This window comes from Clarias gariepinus, chromosome 22 (genome assembly GCF_024256425.1).
Source record: "Clarias gariepinus isolate MV-2021 ecotype Netherlands chromosome 22, CGAR_prim_01v2, whole genome shotgun sequence".
Taxonomy (NCBI): Eukaryota; Metazoa; Chordata; class Actinopteri; order Siluriformes; family Clariidae; genus Clarias; species Clarias gariepinus.
This window is the reverse complement of record NC_071121.1, coordinates 21,987,135-22,005,656: the sequence shown is the minus strand read 5'-3', so window position 1 is coordinate 22,005,656 and position 18,522 is coordinate 21,987,135. Positions and strand designations below refer to the sequence as shown.

At 36.1% G+C, this 18,522-nt stretch overlaps 1 protein-coding gene across 2 annotated transcripts; it reads left to right on the top strand.

The window, feature by feature from the left end:
• Window positions 1–2,779: 2,779 nt before the first annotated feature.
• On the top strand, window positions 2,780–18,522 carry LOC128510454 (C4b-binding protein alpha chain-like). Of its 2 annotated transcripts, none has more exons than XM_053482740.1 (9): window positions 2,780–2,846; window positions 6,426–6,561; window positions 6,816–7,004; window positions 7,826–7,925; window positions 8,601–8,674; window positions 16,265–16,444; window positions 16,601–16,777; window positions 16,975–17,151; window positions 18,135–18,522. In XM_053482740.1, the coding sequence occupies exons 2-9, from the start codon at window positions 6,504–6,506 to the stop codon at window positions 18,254–18,256; spliced, it is 1,077 nt and encodes a 358-aa protein (XP_053338715.1). In that variant the 5' UTR covers window positions 2,780–2,846; window positions 6,426–6,503; the 3' UTR covers window positions 18,257–18,522. The 2 variants fall into 2 exon arrangements, with proteins under 2 accessions (XP_053338715.1, XP_053338714.1); XM_053482739.1 differs by lacking the exon at window positions 2,780–2,846 and adding an exon at window positions 4,457–4,894.

The following is an 18,522-nucleotide window of genomic DNA, read 5'->3' as shown; positions in this document are numbered from 1 at the left end:
TGTACCATGAAGAATATTGAAGTTTTGTACAATACTGTTTTGTGTTGTACTCTTCTTAAACTTTTAACATGCAGTACTGTGCAAAAATCTTGAGCTTCCTCACATTTACATTAATGGCATTTGGCAGATGCTTTTATCCAGAGCGACTTACAGCACATGAATCCTTTGTAGCTTCCATTAATACATACACTCATCTAAAGGAGTATTAGGAACACCTGTTCAATTTCTCATTAATGCAATTATCTAATCAACCACTTACATGGAAGTTGCTTCAATGCATTTAGGGGTGTGGTCCTGGTCAAGACAATCTCCTGAACTCCAAACTGAATGTCGGAATGGGAAAGAAAGGTGATTTAAGCAATTTTGAGCATGGCCTGGTTGTTGGTGCCAGACAGGCCGGTCTGAGTATTTCACAATCTGCTCAGTTACTGGGATTTTTATGCACAACCATTTCTAGGGTTTACAAAGAATGGTGTGAAAAGAAAAAACATCCAGTATGCGGCAGTCCTGTGGGCGAAAATGCCTTGTTGATGCTAGAGGTCAGAGGAGAATGGGCCGACTGATTCAAGCTGATAGAAGAGCAACTTTGACTGAAATAACCACTTGTTACAACCAAGGTATACAGCAAAGCATTTTTGAAGCCACAACACGCACAACCTTGAGGCGGATGGGCTACAACAGCAGAAGACCCCACCGGGTACCACTCATCTCCACTACAAATAGGAAATAGAGGCTACAATTTGCACGAGCTCACCAAAATTGGACAGTTGAAGACTGGAAAAATGTTGCCTGGTCTGATGAGTCTCGATTTCTGTTGAGACACTCAAATGGTAGAGTCAGAATTTGGCGTAAACGGAATGAGAACATGGATCCATCGTGCCTTGTTACCACTGTGCAGTCTGCTAGTGGTGGTGTAATGGTGTGGGGGATGTTTTCTTGGCACACTTTAGGCCCCTTAGTGCCAATTGGGCATCGTTTAAATGCCACGGGCCACCTGAGCATTGTTTCTGACCATGTCCATCCCTTTATGACCACCATGTACCCATCCTCTAAACCCATCCGGTATAAGAAACCGATAAGCTTTTAGATGTCACCTAAAGATTACCAATGAACTGGATGTACAGACAATTGAAGGAAGTTAATTCCACCACCAACTTGCCAGAAAGAAAACAGTCTGGTGGGATTGGTGAGATCAGTAGAACAGTGCTGAAGGTTCAGAGCAAATGTGGTCAATTACGGAGTGGGATAAAAGCTTTGAGGTAAGTGGGTCCTGGGCTGTTTTTCTTTTTCTCAGTGACAGACAGATGGGAAGTCTCTGTGGAATGTGAGCCTTTGACACCCGATTGGTTAGAATCATTAAGGGGGTTTTGTGGGAGATGAAGAGACATTTGATTGTATGTAGTATGTAAATAACATTAAATGATTTAGATTAACTTAAGGAAATGGGAACGATTCTTGCACTGCACCAGGCTGCAATGTGCCTAAAGATACAATTTAAAAATGGGTTGTTTATGTATGTAACAACCTGAGCAGCAACCTCATTTTCCCTCTTGTCTGTTCTAACCACGTAGCATTCAGCATCACTAGTACACTAATCAGCAGTCTGATCATCTGTTATCTACTGCGCCTGTTTCTCACTGGTTCATGCCTTAAGTTAGATGTTTTTTTAGACTTGAATGATTTATAGGTCATTGTGTGGTTGAACAAACAAAAAACAGTCATCTGAAACTGGTGGTGTGTGGGTGGATCTTTACCCAACATTCAGCTCTACTGCTCAGATTTAACAAAAGTCCCTATTTTTTTTTTTTCAATGATACAGACTGTATACAGAGAGTATGGTATCCTTCATGTGCTTCATGAACGCTAACATCCCTCCTATTTATTACCAATTTCAGGGAGATCCACCTGGTAGTTAAAAAATGTAATGTAATTTAACACTCTTTTGGCTTGAATAAAGAGTTCATAAAGCATTTCAGTCTTCACAGAAATCCGACCATGCAATCCTCAACCACCTCGATCCCCTGCCGATATCCCTGCCTCATTAGCTAATATATTCTTCGGACGTAGGCACAAAAATATATCTCTAATTTAGCAGGTTTATTTACCGATAATGTTCTTAAATCTTTTAAAACACTTAAAATGGATTACCAACTTCCTTAAACAGAATTTTTAGATAATTTCTCAAACTGTCATTTTATTCTATCTGAAATTGGTCAGATCCTCTATCTGTATGCCTCTCTGTTATCAGAAACCTCCACAACTATAAATCTCTCAAGAAAGATTTGGAAAAGAGAAAACAGCCAGCCATTTACGGATGATAAATCATTTTCATGTGTAAGGAGTTTTTTTTTTTTTTTTTTTTTACAAATTAAAACCTAAAAACCTTCGAACTTGTTAAATTTAAAAGAAAACCACAAATCGTCTCTGTTATTGTCTTGACATTCAGATTTAATCAATGCAACACTGATTTTTTTCTGATATTTAATTTTTTTAATTTTTCTATCTTTTTTAGTAATTAATTTATTTAATAGTATAAGTATAAATGCTTATTATTATTATCTTCTATTTATTTTTTGTTTGGTTAACTGTGGATAGTTAATTCTATAATTACTTTTTTTTTTTTTTTTACCCCTGAATCTTGTTAAAAGTTACTTAAAACATTTTTTTAAAAGTTATTTTATTATTTTAATTGTATTTTTTGTTAATAATAATAATAATAATAATAATAATAAAGCAGTGAGTTTAGTTTCGTTTTCCTGAGGGGGCGGGGCCAAACAGCCGCTGACTTCTTATCCAACAGGGAAAAAGCGAGGCAGTGAAACTAACGGAGGAAGCAGCGGATAACGGTGAGATATTTCCTTTACTTTACCTAGCTTTACAATAAAGAGTGAGACTGAGTTTATTGTTTTGTCGTAAGATTAAGAGAAATTTTCCATACTACTGATCGGACTTCGAATTTTTTTTTGTCTGCGTTTAAAGATGCAAATAACTTTCACAATATTTTGAAACGACATAAACCATGGATTAGTTCGTGACATGAGCGAAGTTTATAACGTTTAGTGGAAAAGCTTTTGGGAAAACAGATTTCAATAGACGCATTTAATCAAGAAGGTAAAGTGTACAGTGACGCTGTGGTGGATTTGGGGTAACATTGTGTTCGCCATGTTGTGAGTCTCCTGCTACTTTTGTTAGTGAGTAAGAGGCTGTGTTTTAATATCCTGCTCAAAAAAATAAAGGGAACACTTAGTCGGGTTTGACTTGAACCATGCATACACATATGAGAGGCGTTCAAGTCAAACTGGGACTAAGTGTTCCTTTTATATTTTTGAGCAGTGTATTGTTTTTATTATGGATTTTTTTTGTGCTTTTTTGCTCGTGTTTTTTTTGACAAGGTCCAAAATTACAGCAGATCTTTTAGTTAATTAATGATTATCCTGAAATCATTATTAATTATCAAACCATCTAATGTATATTGAATAGCCCTATGGGTTTGTACAGGGGAAGCTAAAGGAGTTATAAAAATATTAAAATGTTAAAATAAAACACATTTAAGGCTGCGTTCTTACGTTTAATAAGAATAAGAGCAAATATTACAAATTCTTGAAGCTTATGTTGATTTCACTAGATGTAATTGCAATATAAATTTTGCCCATAAATAAATGAATAAATAAAAATCCACCGAAATCCTCAAACTACCCAAATAAGCATAAACAGCCCTGAACAGCCACAGTTGACAAAGTTGTTGTCTGGAGAAAAGATCTTTACATCATGAAAGCAAAGACACCAGGTTGGTTCTCTGTGTGGATAGGCCACGTTTACATTACAGACCAAGTTGATTAATTCTGATTTTTTTCAGGCCCGATTTGATTTGCATGTCATGACAGTTCACATTGATAATTATAAGTGACTTTTATGTGACTCTGATGTGGATGTGTTGTCCTCTGAAGTGGCACACCTACGCACATCGATACATCTCTGTTCATCTGGGTTATATTATTATCATCTCAAACACTGCTCTATGTCTGTAGGTTCCCTCCTGTTTTGCTTGGACAGACTCACAACCTCAAATATTTACTAAATTACAGATTTAACTTTCCCACCACTGACTTCTCCACTGTTCTCTACTGTTGAAATGACTGCCCCAGTAAAAAAGAATACACTTTAGTGTATCACAAATATATTGAATCCTTGATAGTATATTGCAAATATACTAACAAAAAGTTGTACCATCAGATAATATATAAAAAGTATACTAACATCATGCTTTTATCACATTTTGAAATTAAACTTTAACTATACTTCAAAATAATGGCATGTAAAATATATTATTAAAAAATACTTTAAGTGAAAGGTTAGTCCAATTTCCAAAGTATATTTATTTAAACATTGTTTTTCAGTGTATTTTTGGTATATTTTAAAAAATATATTCTTGAAATAATCATTGTGCAAATGTACAGAAAGTATACATTAGAATACAATTTTTAATATACGGTGGTCTCATTATATTATCAGTTAAATGTAAATGTACGTATTCATATGTACTTTTTACTGCTTATATTTAGTGCACTACTCTCTCGTGCGCACGCTTTTAGACTTGTTTTTAGCACGCTGAATCTCTCTCACGCTCGCACTCCTTAACTCATTTTTTGTGCGCTGAAAATCACTTTTGCTACACTTGCACAAACAGCAGCAGCGTTATAAGGCTGCAACTATTCCAGCCAACCAGAGACTAGAATCTTAGAAGCCATTTAGAAATTGGAGACGGGCAGATTCAGACTGTCTGTTTCCTGATTGGCTCCCTAGTCCTCCGCTTCTAGTTTGAATTAACGGCTGGAAGCTGCATCGTTGCGTGCGTTCGTTGGTATCGTTATTATTTTATTTTCATCGACATAAGGTAAATTTAATGGTTTTTGTTTGGTAGTTTAAAATTAAGTACATCGTTTAAGCTATAGAATGTAATGTCTAATGTGTTGTTGTTAAATCTTATGTATTTTGCTTGTGGTATAATGGCTCCGTAGCTCTTGGCCTGTTTTCAGTCTCTGTGTAACAGCTAGAATCAACACACCAGGTTTAAACTAATACCGTACCTGTATACTCTAATACTGATGTCTGTCTGTGTTTACACAACAGTTTAAATTTGTATTTGTTTTTTTAAGACAACCTGACTTTTGTTGACCACAAATAAACTATAGTAGTGCTTTTTGTAACCTTGTGCAAATTAAATCTGTTGAACTCATGAATAAAATCTGCCTCATAATAACTGATGTAATGCTTCTCAAAAACATGTCATAGTGTAACAATTGCATTTAGCATTTGTAAATGATCCTAAACACCTTTAGTGTATTGGTAATACATTTGCAATACTGTAGTTCAGAAGATTTTATGTACTCTATGATATAATAAAGTGTATTTGTATTAACCTCACAGTGTACTTTTTTAGTATTTGTAATTGTCCAGAAGTATAACAGCATGCTACTGCTGCAATAAGAATATACTCATAGTACAGTATATTAATCATGTATTTGTAATACAGTAAAAATAGCTGTAATCTACTTATAATACATTAAATATGTACTTACATTTCATTAATTACTGTCAGGTACACACACGGCCGTATACTTTAAGTGTACTAAGTATACTTAAAGTTGTTCCACTGTAGCACACAAAAGAATACTTAATACACTTAAAATTTTGCTTTTGTACAATTTAATTACAACTTTAATACACTTAGTGCAAAATTAGTTGTTCCAAAATAGCAAACTTCAAGTATACTAGTCAATAGTTTGGCTGCAACTACATTTAAGTATGCTTTTGCATGCTAGGATTTAATATACTTAGCCTCCTTTTTTTTTACTAGGGTATAATCAAGAGAAGCCTTTATGAACGTAAATTCAAATGTTTTACCTCAAGAGACAAACCACTGGAAAGACCTAAAAATAAAAATGTCAGATTAGACTTTTAAAAGCATACTCAGTTCTAATACAATATTTTTTTGAGCAGATGAAATGTGCTCAACAGAATGATAATACAGAAAATACAGAATTTTCAAGCGTATAGAGCTATACCCTACTTTCTACTTTAACAAGTCCAGCTCTGCAAAACTGATAGAGTGCTGCATCATAGGACAGATTTATAATGACCCAATTATTATTGAGGGTTTGCATTCAAATTATCATTAAATAATCTTTATATTTATAATTTTATTGGTTTGTCTAATTAATTGTGACCCTGTAAAAATAAAGATTGAATTAAATAGTAAGTCTACACTTTAATCAACCTTTGATTGTTTAATTTCAAAACAGTTGTAGTGTTGACCGGAGCCACAGTACTGAAAACTGTGTTGCTGTTGAAATTCTTATGGACCTCCTGGTGCTTCAAAACTAAATGTTAACATAACTAATTCAGCACATATCTTTAATTTAAAGGTAACTTTCTTGGACAGCAGTGATCTAGGACTGAGGAACACCTAGAGCCCAGCTGGTGTCTGATATTTTCAGTTGAACATGTTGTGCTGCATGGTCATCTTCTCTGTGCTTCTCATGACTACAGTAAATGTCAGAGGTGAGATCTGATTTACACACTATCGGCTATAACAGCTGCAGATTTTCATGTTTCTAGATACAGTTTATTCACAGTACACATAAGGTAAAAGTGTAGAAATAATTCTTTTAGTTCTGTTAAAGATTAGAAGGTTAGTGTCTGTGTTTAATAATTTAGAAAAAAGCAAAGTTTAAGACATACATATGATATTTGGATTTAATGTAATAATATATTCACTAATCACTAATATGTCTGATTTGTTTTGATCTGCTCAGCACAATGTGAGAGACCTGATGTTGGGGAAAACCGAATTTTAATTAGTGAATCAAGTGAGAAAGCTTTTCTTGATGGCTCCTCTGTAAACTTCAAATGTGCCACTGGTTATGTGCCTGCGAGACCATCAGCTTCCCGGACAATCACCTGCACTAGAACCCAGTGGAGCGACCTTGAACTTCAGTGCAAGAGTAATTGGTCTACAAACATCTATTTAAATTGAGATTCATAATATGTTGTTGTTGTTCTTTTTTGGGCTGCTCTCGTCATTGGCTTGCAACAGCAGGCCATCTGATCTGCATATAACCTTCTTCTTCTTCTTAGTGTTTACCAGCAATGGGAATCTAATATTTTGCATTACCACCACCTTCTGGTCTTAATCTTCCATAACTTCCTCTCAGTTTAAATCCTATTTCCTAGTCCTGATACCCTTTAAGAAACCCATCAAATACTTTATTCCTTGTCCCGTTTATCCATTTTATAAAATACTTTTCACAAACTACTGAACCTTTTCAAACTCTTATTGTTCTCTGTTTTTTCTGCCATTTTTAATGCAAAAATAATAATAAAAAATATATAAGACTGTATATCAGAAAAGTGTAGTTGATCTGAATATTGATGTTATATTGCCCACCCATGTTTGGATTATTGTAATAAATTACTTTTGGAGACCTTGTACTTTAATAGCAATAATTAAAGTACAAGTGCAACCTTTATACCATTTAAATGTGTAAATCTAATTGGTCAGAAGGAATGCGTTATTTCTGTATAACAGCACAGATATTTACAGTTGTAAAATAAATGGTACATTATTAGAATGAAATTACATTACGTTATTGTTTCATAATCTGGGACATAGAAGCTCAGCGTGTCTGTATTTTCCACAATGATAAACAATTAAAATGTATGATGAGTTGTTCATAGTTAAATTTTAAGTTAAATATTTTAGTCATTGGAAAATCACTGTGGTATATAGGTGGAATAACAAAGATCTTTTTTTTTTTGCTTACAGAAAAATTCTGTGGATATCCTAGCAAGATCGTCAATGGAAAGTATCAGACTCCAGAAGGACTTTTGTTTGGTGCCACCATTACAGCAGTGTGTAATGAAGGGTATAAATTGGTTAGCTTTTTAAAAAAAAGTTTGCACATGTTTGGTTATGCACACACATACTCTATGTGCACAATAACAGTAAACCTTCTAAATAAACATATAATATAATGTGTACAAACTATATTGCATTACAACTTAGCAGGTTGGACTTTTAGATGTGGAGATCACCCATAAAATAGAATAAACTATTTTTAATAAAATAAATGTAAATGTAACAATAATAATTACTGATATTAATAAGTAAATTATTAATAATAACAATAAAAAATAATAAAGTAATTAATTTAACAATTATCAAAATACAAAACAAGCTATATTTCTTTACATTTAGGCATTTGGCAGACGCTCTTATCGGGAGCGCCTTTTTTTCTCATTTTTATCTCATTATACATTTGAGCAGTTGAGGGTTAAGGGCCTTGCTCAAGGGCCCAACAGTGGCAACTTGGTGGTTGTGGGGTTTGAACCTGAGATCTTCCGAACCGTAGTCCAATGCCTTAACCACTGAGCTACCCCTGGCCCTGTTTCTTTCAGCAGGTGTAAATGAAATTAATGTAAATGAAAATTTCTAAATGTCTTAAATTCTTTTGTTCCTTGTTTCCATTTTATCATAATATCTTTAAAATGCATTGGGTGTAACTTGGAACGCTCATCTCAGAACAAATGTCTATTTGCAGTTATCACCTTCTTGGACAAAGAAATAGAAATTGCAGAGAAGACGGTTGGGAAGGTAGATATCCTGTATGTGAAGGTAATGTGATTTTTACTATTTTTACAAGAATACTTTAAATGTAAGAGGTGGGAGTGGTGACACACATTGGTAAGACTCTAGGTTGTTTCCTTTTGGATCTGAGGATCGCTGTTCGAGCCCTGCTGTCGGTGAGTTGCCACGCCCCATACTACCCAGCCACCGCATGTATTGCCAGTCCCATTCAAGAGATTTTAATTTTACATTTTTTAAATGTTAATGTTTAAGATACAGTACTATAAAACTAAATATAATATAATCTTCCCTCTGACCAGTTTGTCATGCATCTCTTTATTTCAACATTGCCTGTTTATAATACAAGTAAATCTAAATATTTTACATACTGTATGATTATCTAGATTAACATTTTAAATTGATTGACGTATATTGCATAATTTCATGAGTATAAATACAGCTCTTCTGTGAAGCCCTCAGATGCTTTTTAGAGAACATTAGGAGAGAACCAGCATCAAGGAGTACACCAGGTCAGCGATAAAGTTGTGGAGAGGTTTAAAGCACTGATATGTTATAAAAAAAATTATCCCAAGCTTTGAACATCTCAAGTTGTAGAACATTCTGCACTGTTGAATCCATCATCTAAAAATGGAAAGAGTATGGCACAACTGCAAACCTACCAAGACATGGCCATCCACCTAAACTGACAGATCGGGTAAGGAGAGCCTTAATCAGAAAAGCAGCCCTAGTAACTCTGGGGGAGCTGCAGAGATCCACAGGTCAGGAGGGAGAATCTGTCCACAGGACAATTATTAGTTGTGCAGTCCACAAATCTGGCCTTTAAGGAAGAATGGCAAAAAACACTCATCGTCTTTACTGCTTTATTCTATATTCAGGGCCACGGGGTCCTGAAGCCTGTTCCAGGAGACTTATGGCACAAGGTGAGATACACCCTGTACAGGGTGCCAATCCATCGCAGGGCACACACAGACATACAATCACACACTCAATCACACACTACAGGCAATTTGGTACATAATTTGTAGTACATAATTTATCAAATCTAATTTGCATGTCTTTTGACTGTGGGAGGAAACCAGAGTGCCAATAATACTTTAAATTATTATTATTATTATTATTATTAGCAGTAGGCTATAGAGTACAGTGGAACCTCGGATTACGAGCTTAATTCGTTCCGGAAGTGGGCTCGTATTCCAAAACACTCGTAAACCAAATATAATTTTCCCATAGGAAATAATGGAAACATAAATTATTCGTTCTACAGCCCCAAAAAATAAATACATAAATATAATTAATACAAAATATAAAGTAAAAATAAAACAAATTAACCTGTACTTTACCTTAAAAAAAATGTAAAATTAAACCCCGACAGATAAGGGTTTTCGTTTGTGCATGCAGAGTGTATGTGTGTAAAATGTGCGCGCGCGCACACACACACACATTAACGGATAGACCGTTTTTAAAACCATTTAAAAATTAGCAAGGAACATTCCTAGTCACATTCACGTGAGCGCATACTAACAGGATCACTGCTGTAAGTAAAACAACAACAAAAAACAAATTAAACAGCTCCTCACCTTTGAAAACAATCGCGACAGAGAGAAGTTTGTGTGTTTATTTGGCAACCTGAGAGGAGGGGGGATGAAGGGGGGCTCGCTCGCGTTTACGGCCCTCTTCTCTCAGATTGCCAAACAAACACACAAACTCTCTGCCTTATACAGACACAAACACACACACGCACACTCAAAAACACTGCAAGCACTAAGACCCAGCAGGGGAGACGATAGGTCTCGGCTTTACAGCTCCCCTTCTCTCAGGTTGCCAAATAAACACACAAACTCTTCTCTGTCGCGACTGTTTTCAAAGGTGAGGAGCTGTTTAATTTTTATTGTTGTTGTTGTTTTACTTTACAGTAGTAATCCCGTTAGTATGCGCTCACTCGAGTGTGAATAGCGATGTTCCTTGCTAATTTTTAAACGGTTTTAAAAACGGTCTCTCCGTTAATGTGTGTGTGTGTGTGTGTGTGTGTGTGTGCGCGCGCGCACACGCACATCTCAGACACACACACACACACACAGCGCGTGTGTGTATTCACCCAGCAGGAGAGACGATTACCTACAATTCTGCTGCAAGAGAGAGAAAAACCGTTGGCTCACTTGTGATGATGTAACGCTCGTTGTTAAAACAAGAAGCGCATGCGTGAAGCATGATACTCGGTGCTCGTTAACTAAGACAATGCTCGTTTTTCAAGTAAAAAATTATTAAAAATTGTTGCTCGTCTTGCAAAACACTCGTAAACCACGTTACTCGTAATCCGAGGTTCCACTGTACTGTACATTTTACCTCACAATTTGAATTTTTATGGATTATATTTCTTCTTAGATATTATTCTCCTGAATTGAAATTGAATAAGGTCCAGTCAATAAAAATTTTTTTGAGCGGATATCTGAATTTCATGTTTGTGTTAGGATTCAGGTTTTTATGTGCAGTCATTGTAAGTTTATAAAAAAATCAACTATACAAACTATATACAAAAATAGGAGCATTGGTTCTATGCGTAAACACACTCGACGCCCACATTGCGCAACCCAGCCATTTTGTCTAACAATAGCCATAGTCCTTATCCTGCATACCTAAGGTTCTGTATATTTTAGTGTTGAAAGACACAGTGGGGGAAATAGGTCTTTGATCCCCTACATATTTTCTAAGTTTGCCCACTTACAAAGAAATGAAGGGTCTATAATTTTTATCATAGGTATGGTAAAGGATTGAGACAGAATATCAAGCAAAAATCCAGAAAAAACACATGATACAAATGTTATGAATTAATTTGCATTTTAATTAAGGGAAATAAGTATTTGATCCCCTACCAACCAACAATAATTCTACCTCTCACAGACTGGTTATGTGCTCTTGTGGTACACATATTGATTTAAGAAGGTGCTCCTAACAACAATGTGGTGTGTGTATAAAAGCCACCTGTCCACAAAATCTCTATCTTCCATTTAAACCTCACCTCCATCGGCAAGACCAAAAAGCTGTCAAAGCAAGTCAGGAACAAGATTGTAGATCTGCACAAGGCTGGAATGGGCTACAAGACCATCAGCTAGAAGCTTGGTGAGAAGGAGACAACTGCTGGAGCGATTGATTACAAATGGAAGAAATACAAAGTAACCATTAATGGCCCTATATGCAAGATTTCACCTCATGGAGTAAGAATAATCATGAGAAAAATGAGGGACCAGCCCAGGACTACACAGGAGGAGCTTGTGAATGATCTCAAGGCAGTTGGAAGTCACCAAACAAACCATTGGTAACACAATACGCCTGCATGGATTGAAATCCTTCAGCACAGCAAGGCTTCCCCTCCTCAAAAAGACACATGTACAGACCTGTCTGAGGTTTGCCAATGACCAGAGAAAGATTGGGATAAACTGTTGTGGCCAAAAGAGACCAAAATTGAGCTTTTTGTCATCAACTTGACTTGCTGTTTTCAGAGGAAGAAAAATGCTGACTATAACACTAAGAACACCACAGTCCCTACAGTCAAGCACAGAGGTGGAAACATTATTCTTTGGGGCTGTTTCTCTGCTAAATCTCTTCATTTCTTTGTAAGTGGGCAAACTTAGAAAATCTGTAGGGGATCAAATACTTATTTCCCCCACTGTAAAAATAAAACAACAGATGCATGCAATTCAATTTTATTTATATAGCGCTTTGTCGGTGGCAAGTAAAAACTCTCTGAGATGGCAATAGGAAGAAACCTTGAGAGGAACCAGACTCAATTTGGGTGATAGGGATAACAGGGATCCCATCCTTATTTGGGTGATAATGGATTAACAGGAATTATATAAGGACATCATGTGTTTTAGGCTGCTGGAAGTTCAGTATAACAGAAGTTGTCCAAGTTGTCATGCAGTCCAGTTCCGCACAGGGATGGCTCAGCAGGTGCAGAGGACAAAGGGGGGGTCTGGATCACTGGGAGGTCAGGAGCAGCATGTGTAGATCGAAACCATCATGAAGCAGAATCCAGCTGGAGGTGGTCCTTCTCTGGATGCCTCAAGATCCTCGCAGGGTTGGCCTCTGCCTACTGGAGCTGGTACAATCTCCAGATGCCTCGGGATGGGTAGAGAAAGGAACAACCGGTGGAAAAGAATTAGCATACATGCTGTTCAGGATATTAGCAGCACTTAGATAGAAGTGTGCATTTTGATGTTACTGGAGTACTAGGTTATGGATTGAATTATCCGTATATGACTGCATGTACAGTGGATGTGACTGTATTTATTCTAGTTGATAAAACTGACAATTTGTAATACCCCCCTTCCAGAAAAGAAGGTAAGCAAAAAGGAAAGGTAATAATAATAATAATAATAATAATTATTATTATTATTATTATTATTATTATTATTATTATAATTATGATTATTGTTATTATTATTATTATAAAGATAATAAAAATTATTATTATAAAAGCTCCCTCAGATGACATGAGGTAAAAAACCTGGATAGAAACCAGGCTAAAACATGAACCCATCTTTATTTGAGTGATACCAAATAGTGTGACCATTATTCAATTCCAAATATTTGTGGTGATTTTGGTCAGAGCAGTTACAGTCATAAGCATTCGTAGCAAGTCTGTTTGTGTCCTAAACAGCATTAGGTGGTCTCTATGTGTTGAGAAACCCAACTGAAGAGAGAGAAAGAGAAAGAGTGAAACACATACAGTAATTATTGACCATACCTCATTGATCATAGTATTCCTCTTCACAGATTAGAAAATGTAGTATAAACTAAGGGAGCAGCCCTCTCCTGGCTCAGATCCTATTTGACTGATCGTTATCAGTTTGTAAATTTAAATGGTGATTATTCTGCATGTTCTCTAGTGGAGTTTGGTGTTCCACAGGGTTCAGTTTTAGGCCCACTGCTTTTTTCCCTTTACATGCTTTCTTTGGGCAACATAATCCGTAAGCATGGTGTTAGTTTTCATTTTTATGCTGATGACACACAATTATACGTCTCAGCAAAACAAGATCAGAAAAAACAACTTGCTGAAGTTGAGCAATGCGTAAGGATATAAGAGACTGTATGCTAATTAACTTCCTTCTGCTTAATCCTGATAAGACAGAAGTTCTAGTCATAGGACCACATGCAGCTAGAAGCAAGATTTTAGATCACACTGTAACTTTAGATGGCCTTTCTGTTCTTTCTAGTGCAACAGTAAGAGACCTTGATGTTATTATAGATTTTAGCCTTTCATTTGAAGCTCATGTAAAAAATATCACCAGGATAGCATTAATTTGTTCAACTAGGTGCATAAAGAAGCTTAGGTTAGTCCAGAGTCCTCACTAGAACCAGAAGATTTGGTCACATTCCCTAACCTACAGTATCATCACTTCATTGGCTCTCTGTGAAAATTTGCATTGATTTTAAAATACTACTTTTGACATATAAAGCATTAAATGGTCTTGCGCTGCAGTATCTGAGTGAACTGCTTGTGCCTTATGATCCGCCACGCCTACTTCGATCAAAAGATGCAGGCTGCTTGTCAGTACCGTGTATTATGAAAACTACAGCAGAGGGCAGAGCCTTTTCTTACAAAGTCCCAAAGTTACGTAATAGCCTTCCAAATAGTGTTCGATACCTAAACCCCTTTTCAGTGTTTAAGTCTAGGCTAAAAACCTATTTATTTGGTCAAGCATTTTGGTATATAGATTTGCCTTAGGTTAAGGAGCGGATCTGGGGGACTCATGGACATAGAGTATTATGGTGAACTGGTATGTTTAGATGCTGTCTTCCCCACTCTCATTGATCACTCAGGTTTGTTGACGGTGAGGTGATTGGTTGCTTTACATCTCAGTGAGCCCTTATGTCTGTGTTTCCTTCTGGCTTTCCCTTTTAGTTATGCTGTTATAGTTAGTCCTGCCGGAGTCCCTGCTTGCACTCTACACTAAATATACAATCACCTCATACATTATGTTACTGTGACCATACCTAATGTTTATCTCTCCTCTCCTGCTCTCCTCTCTCCTGTTCTCGCTCTTCTCTCTCTCTTTCTCGCACTCTGTCGAACCACACATGTCATTCCTGAGCTGCTATTAATTCAGACTTCCTATGCCTTCTGGACCTGTCTGACTCAACCTGGTGCCCCGCTTCTGGTTGGAGATCTCGTCACATGGTGCGTCTCTTTGGGATGCGTCCAGTGTCTGGGGACGGTTTCACTCTACCATGAAGACGGTTCTGGCCTCCACTGATGTTGACAGCTGTTTTTCTGAGAATTTGACTTGGCTGCAGTTGTTCGATAGTTCAGGACTGAAAATACCTATGAGTCTACCTGAGCCTCCAGTAACTACCTGGACTCCATATTAGCATCAATTAAAATCAAATGTTATACTGAACTGCCTGCCACCTAACACACAGTATGAATGCAGATCAATTCCTGCTTTCTGTTTTACCCAAATGAGGATGGGTTCCCCCAAGGTTTCCTCCTATTGCCATCTCAGGGAGTTTTTCCTTGCCACTGATGCCCTCGGCTTGCTTATCGAGGACTATCTGACCATTTTGATTCATACACATTCACATTCCATACAAACTTAAATATTTTTATTTAAGATTGAGTAAAACTGCTTTGCGACAGTGACAATTGTTAAAAGCGCTATACAAATAAAATTTTATTGAACTGAATTATTATTAAATTAATTAGGTATTGTTATGACCCAGTCTAGGTTGGGCCGCGAAAGTTAAAAAGTGATAGATAAATAAATAAAATGGAGTTGAGACCAATACTACTTTCGCTTGGTGTTTGTTTCCAAAGCAAACTTTCACTTCCATAAAAATGGCTGTCAGCTTTGGAAGCTTTGCAATAGGCAAAATTTCCTATGAATAATACCAAACCAAAATGTCTAAAACTACCCAACAGAAAAGAAAGAAAACTTACCCTTACCCTCTAATTAACCAAAATCAATGAAAAACAATATCAATGAAATGGTATTTAAAACATTCATTTATTGCCTTAATAATTTTTGTATTTACTCATGGTCAGTAAGGGCATACTAAAGGTACTTAGTTTTATATACTACTGTATATATACTCGGTAATATAAATATTTTTTTCTATATTACTAAAACTACTAGTAATAATAATATTAATTATTATTATCGTTATTATTATTAGCATAAGTATACAGTATTATTGCTCAAAATAATGTCACTGGCATTTTCTTTTCCTTTACCACTGTACATTTTAACAAAGAATTTTGAATTATGAATGATTATGAATATTTATGATTAAAAATAAATTAATAATAAATTATAGTCCAGTTCACCCTTTATTTGTTACACATACATTACTGCACAATGAAATTCTTTATTCTTCGCATATCCCAGCTTCTTGTTAGTAGGCAGGGGTCAGCCATTTTACGGTGCCCCTGGAGCAGACAGGGTTAGGGGCCTTGCTCAAGGGCCCAACAGCGACAACCTGGTGAAGCTGGGGCTCGAACCGCCGATCTTTCAATCCACAACTCAGAGCCTTAACACACTCAGCCACCACTAAAATTATATTTCTTCCTAGATATTAGAGAATATCCAAAGTAGTATTAAGATTTTTTTTTTTTTTCAGTGGTGAAGTGTGAAGCACCTCCCCATATAAATAATGGAACATTTGAACCAGAGGATGAATTGTATGCGTATGGACAAGAAGTCACATACTCTTGTGAAGGAGGTCGTGATCTTATTGGACCTTCAATAATAACATGCTCCAGTAATGGAACTTTTCAGCCTCCTCCTCCTCAGTATCTGTGTAAGTTTCAGTTGTTTTAGTGTTACAAAATATATTTCATTAGAATAAAAAGAAAAATGTATTTTAGATTATTTTTTTACCTTGTCAATTATTATTTTAGTGAAAAACAATGATGTAAAAAATAATAAAGCATGATGTGACATTTTTTTTATACAGTTGTGTCCTGTGACAGTCCACACATTTCTAATGCGGTAAGAATTGAAGGAAAATCACCGCCTTATAAATATAAGGAGTTTGTCCGGTACCAGTGTAATAAAGGCTACAGAATGGAAGGGTCTAACAATCTGACCTGTACAGAAAATGGGTGGGATTCACCTCCTCCTCAGTGCACTGGTACTAATGATGTTTCTAAATAAAATACATAATATATTCATTCTATAAACAGCTTTAAAAAAGAGTTAAAACTAAACAATAGAGATATTTAATTTTATTTCTTTAGATGTTTGGTGTAGTACCTTCAGAATATGATCAAAAGAAAAAAGGACAGACAGAAATTTGCTAAATATCACTGTAATTTTTTTTTCTCTCAGTTATAACATGCCCCAAACCTCCTGCCATAAACAATGGACAGTTTGCCCCCCTGAAGGAGTTCTATAAATATGGACAAACAGTCACATACTCTTGTAATCAAGGTTTTAGAGTTACTCAACCTTCAACAACATCATGTACAGATGATGGAACATTTGAAACTTTTCCTCATTGTCTTGGTAAGTCTAATCAAAGTGATTCTCTAAAAGTGTCTTTTTAGTTGTTAAAACTTTTCAATATTTTATGGTTTATGATTAAGTTTTATTCCTGTTGATGTTTTACCATTTCTCGTGCTTACATTACAGTTTAAAATAACACATAGACATTGGTAATTATCTGATCTATTTATATTAAGGGTTTTTTTTAATCAAAGAATGACACAAATTAATTTTTGTGTCTTGCATCACTATTGGTTAAGTTGACCAACCATTGGTCAGAACTCACTCTTTTAATTATATCTTTTTGTTTCATACATTGGAGGACCTGAAATTTGTCTCAAAAAATTTTCTGTCTGCCTGTCCGTCTATTCAGCCAGTAAAGCTGTGACAAACTCTGGCCTTAACAAACCGACTTTTCTGAAACTTTTGCAGTATTTGGATATCTGCCTAAAGTTTAACCTGCACCATAAGTTAAATCTAAATGTTTAGTAAAAGCGATGCTATGAAAAGTTATGTGCTGGATTTAATAATCTACTTTAAAGTAATCTACCAATGAGATACTTGCTGAATGTAAACAAACCACTGCTAGATATTAATTATAAAATCTAATCTGTATATTTTTACTGGGATTACTTAATATTTTCACCTTTGAAATAACAGCAATGAGTGTTACAAGGGAATTTTAACTTAGTGGGGTTTTTAAGACAAAACTTTTTCGATTTCTCACCTGTGATTCACTCACCGATTACCGAACAGGGAGAGTATTTGGCTGACGACGTTCTGCAATACAGAACGACAGACAGACATGTACAGGGGCTTCAACCTGAAATAATAAGATCACTGATTACATTAAAGCTGATCAGCTTATTTTTAGCTTTAACCATTTAACTGTTCCCACAAAGTCTTTACTTCAGCTAGTTTGTATATATGCATCACTTATTAAATGAAGCTCTCACTCACTCACTCACTCACTCATCAGCTATACCGTTTTATCCTGTATTCAGGGTCTCAGGGACCTGAAGCCTATCCCAGGAGACTTAGGGGCACGAGGCAAAGTGCACCCTGGACAGGATGCCAATCCATCGCAGGGCACACACACATACACACACCATGGGGAATTCGGTAACGCCAATTAGCCCAACCTACATATCTTTGGACTGTGGGAGGAAACCGGAGTCCCCGGAGGAAGCCCCCCAAGCATGGGGAGAACATGCAAACTCCATTCACACAAAGACAGGAATCGAGCATGGCCGGGAATTGAACCCGGACCCTGGAGGTGCAAGGCCCCCGTGCTAACCACTACAGCTGATAAAATGAAATAATATTTTTTGTTAAAGTCGCCTGTTTTTTTGTGTGGCTTTTTAATTTATCCAGAGATTACCTGTGGGTCAC

Excerpts from the sequence above, each read along its gene's own strand:
- LOC128510454 (XM_053482740.1), top strand. The coding sequence starts at position 6,504 with ATGTTGTGCTGCATGGTCATCTTCTCTGTGCTTCTCATGACTACAGTA. Across the intron at positions 8,675-16,264 it reads TAGATATCCTGTATGTGAAG|TGGTGAAGTGTGAAGCACCT; the intron begins GTAATGTGATTT and ends TTTTTTTTTCAG. Across the intron at positions 16,445-16,600 it reads TCCTCCTCCTCAGTATCTGT|TTGTGTCCTGTGACAGTCCA; the intron begins GTAAGTTTCAGT and ends TTTTTTATACAG.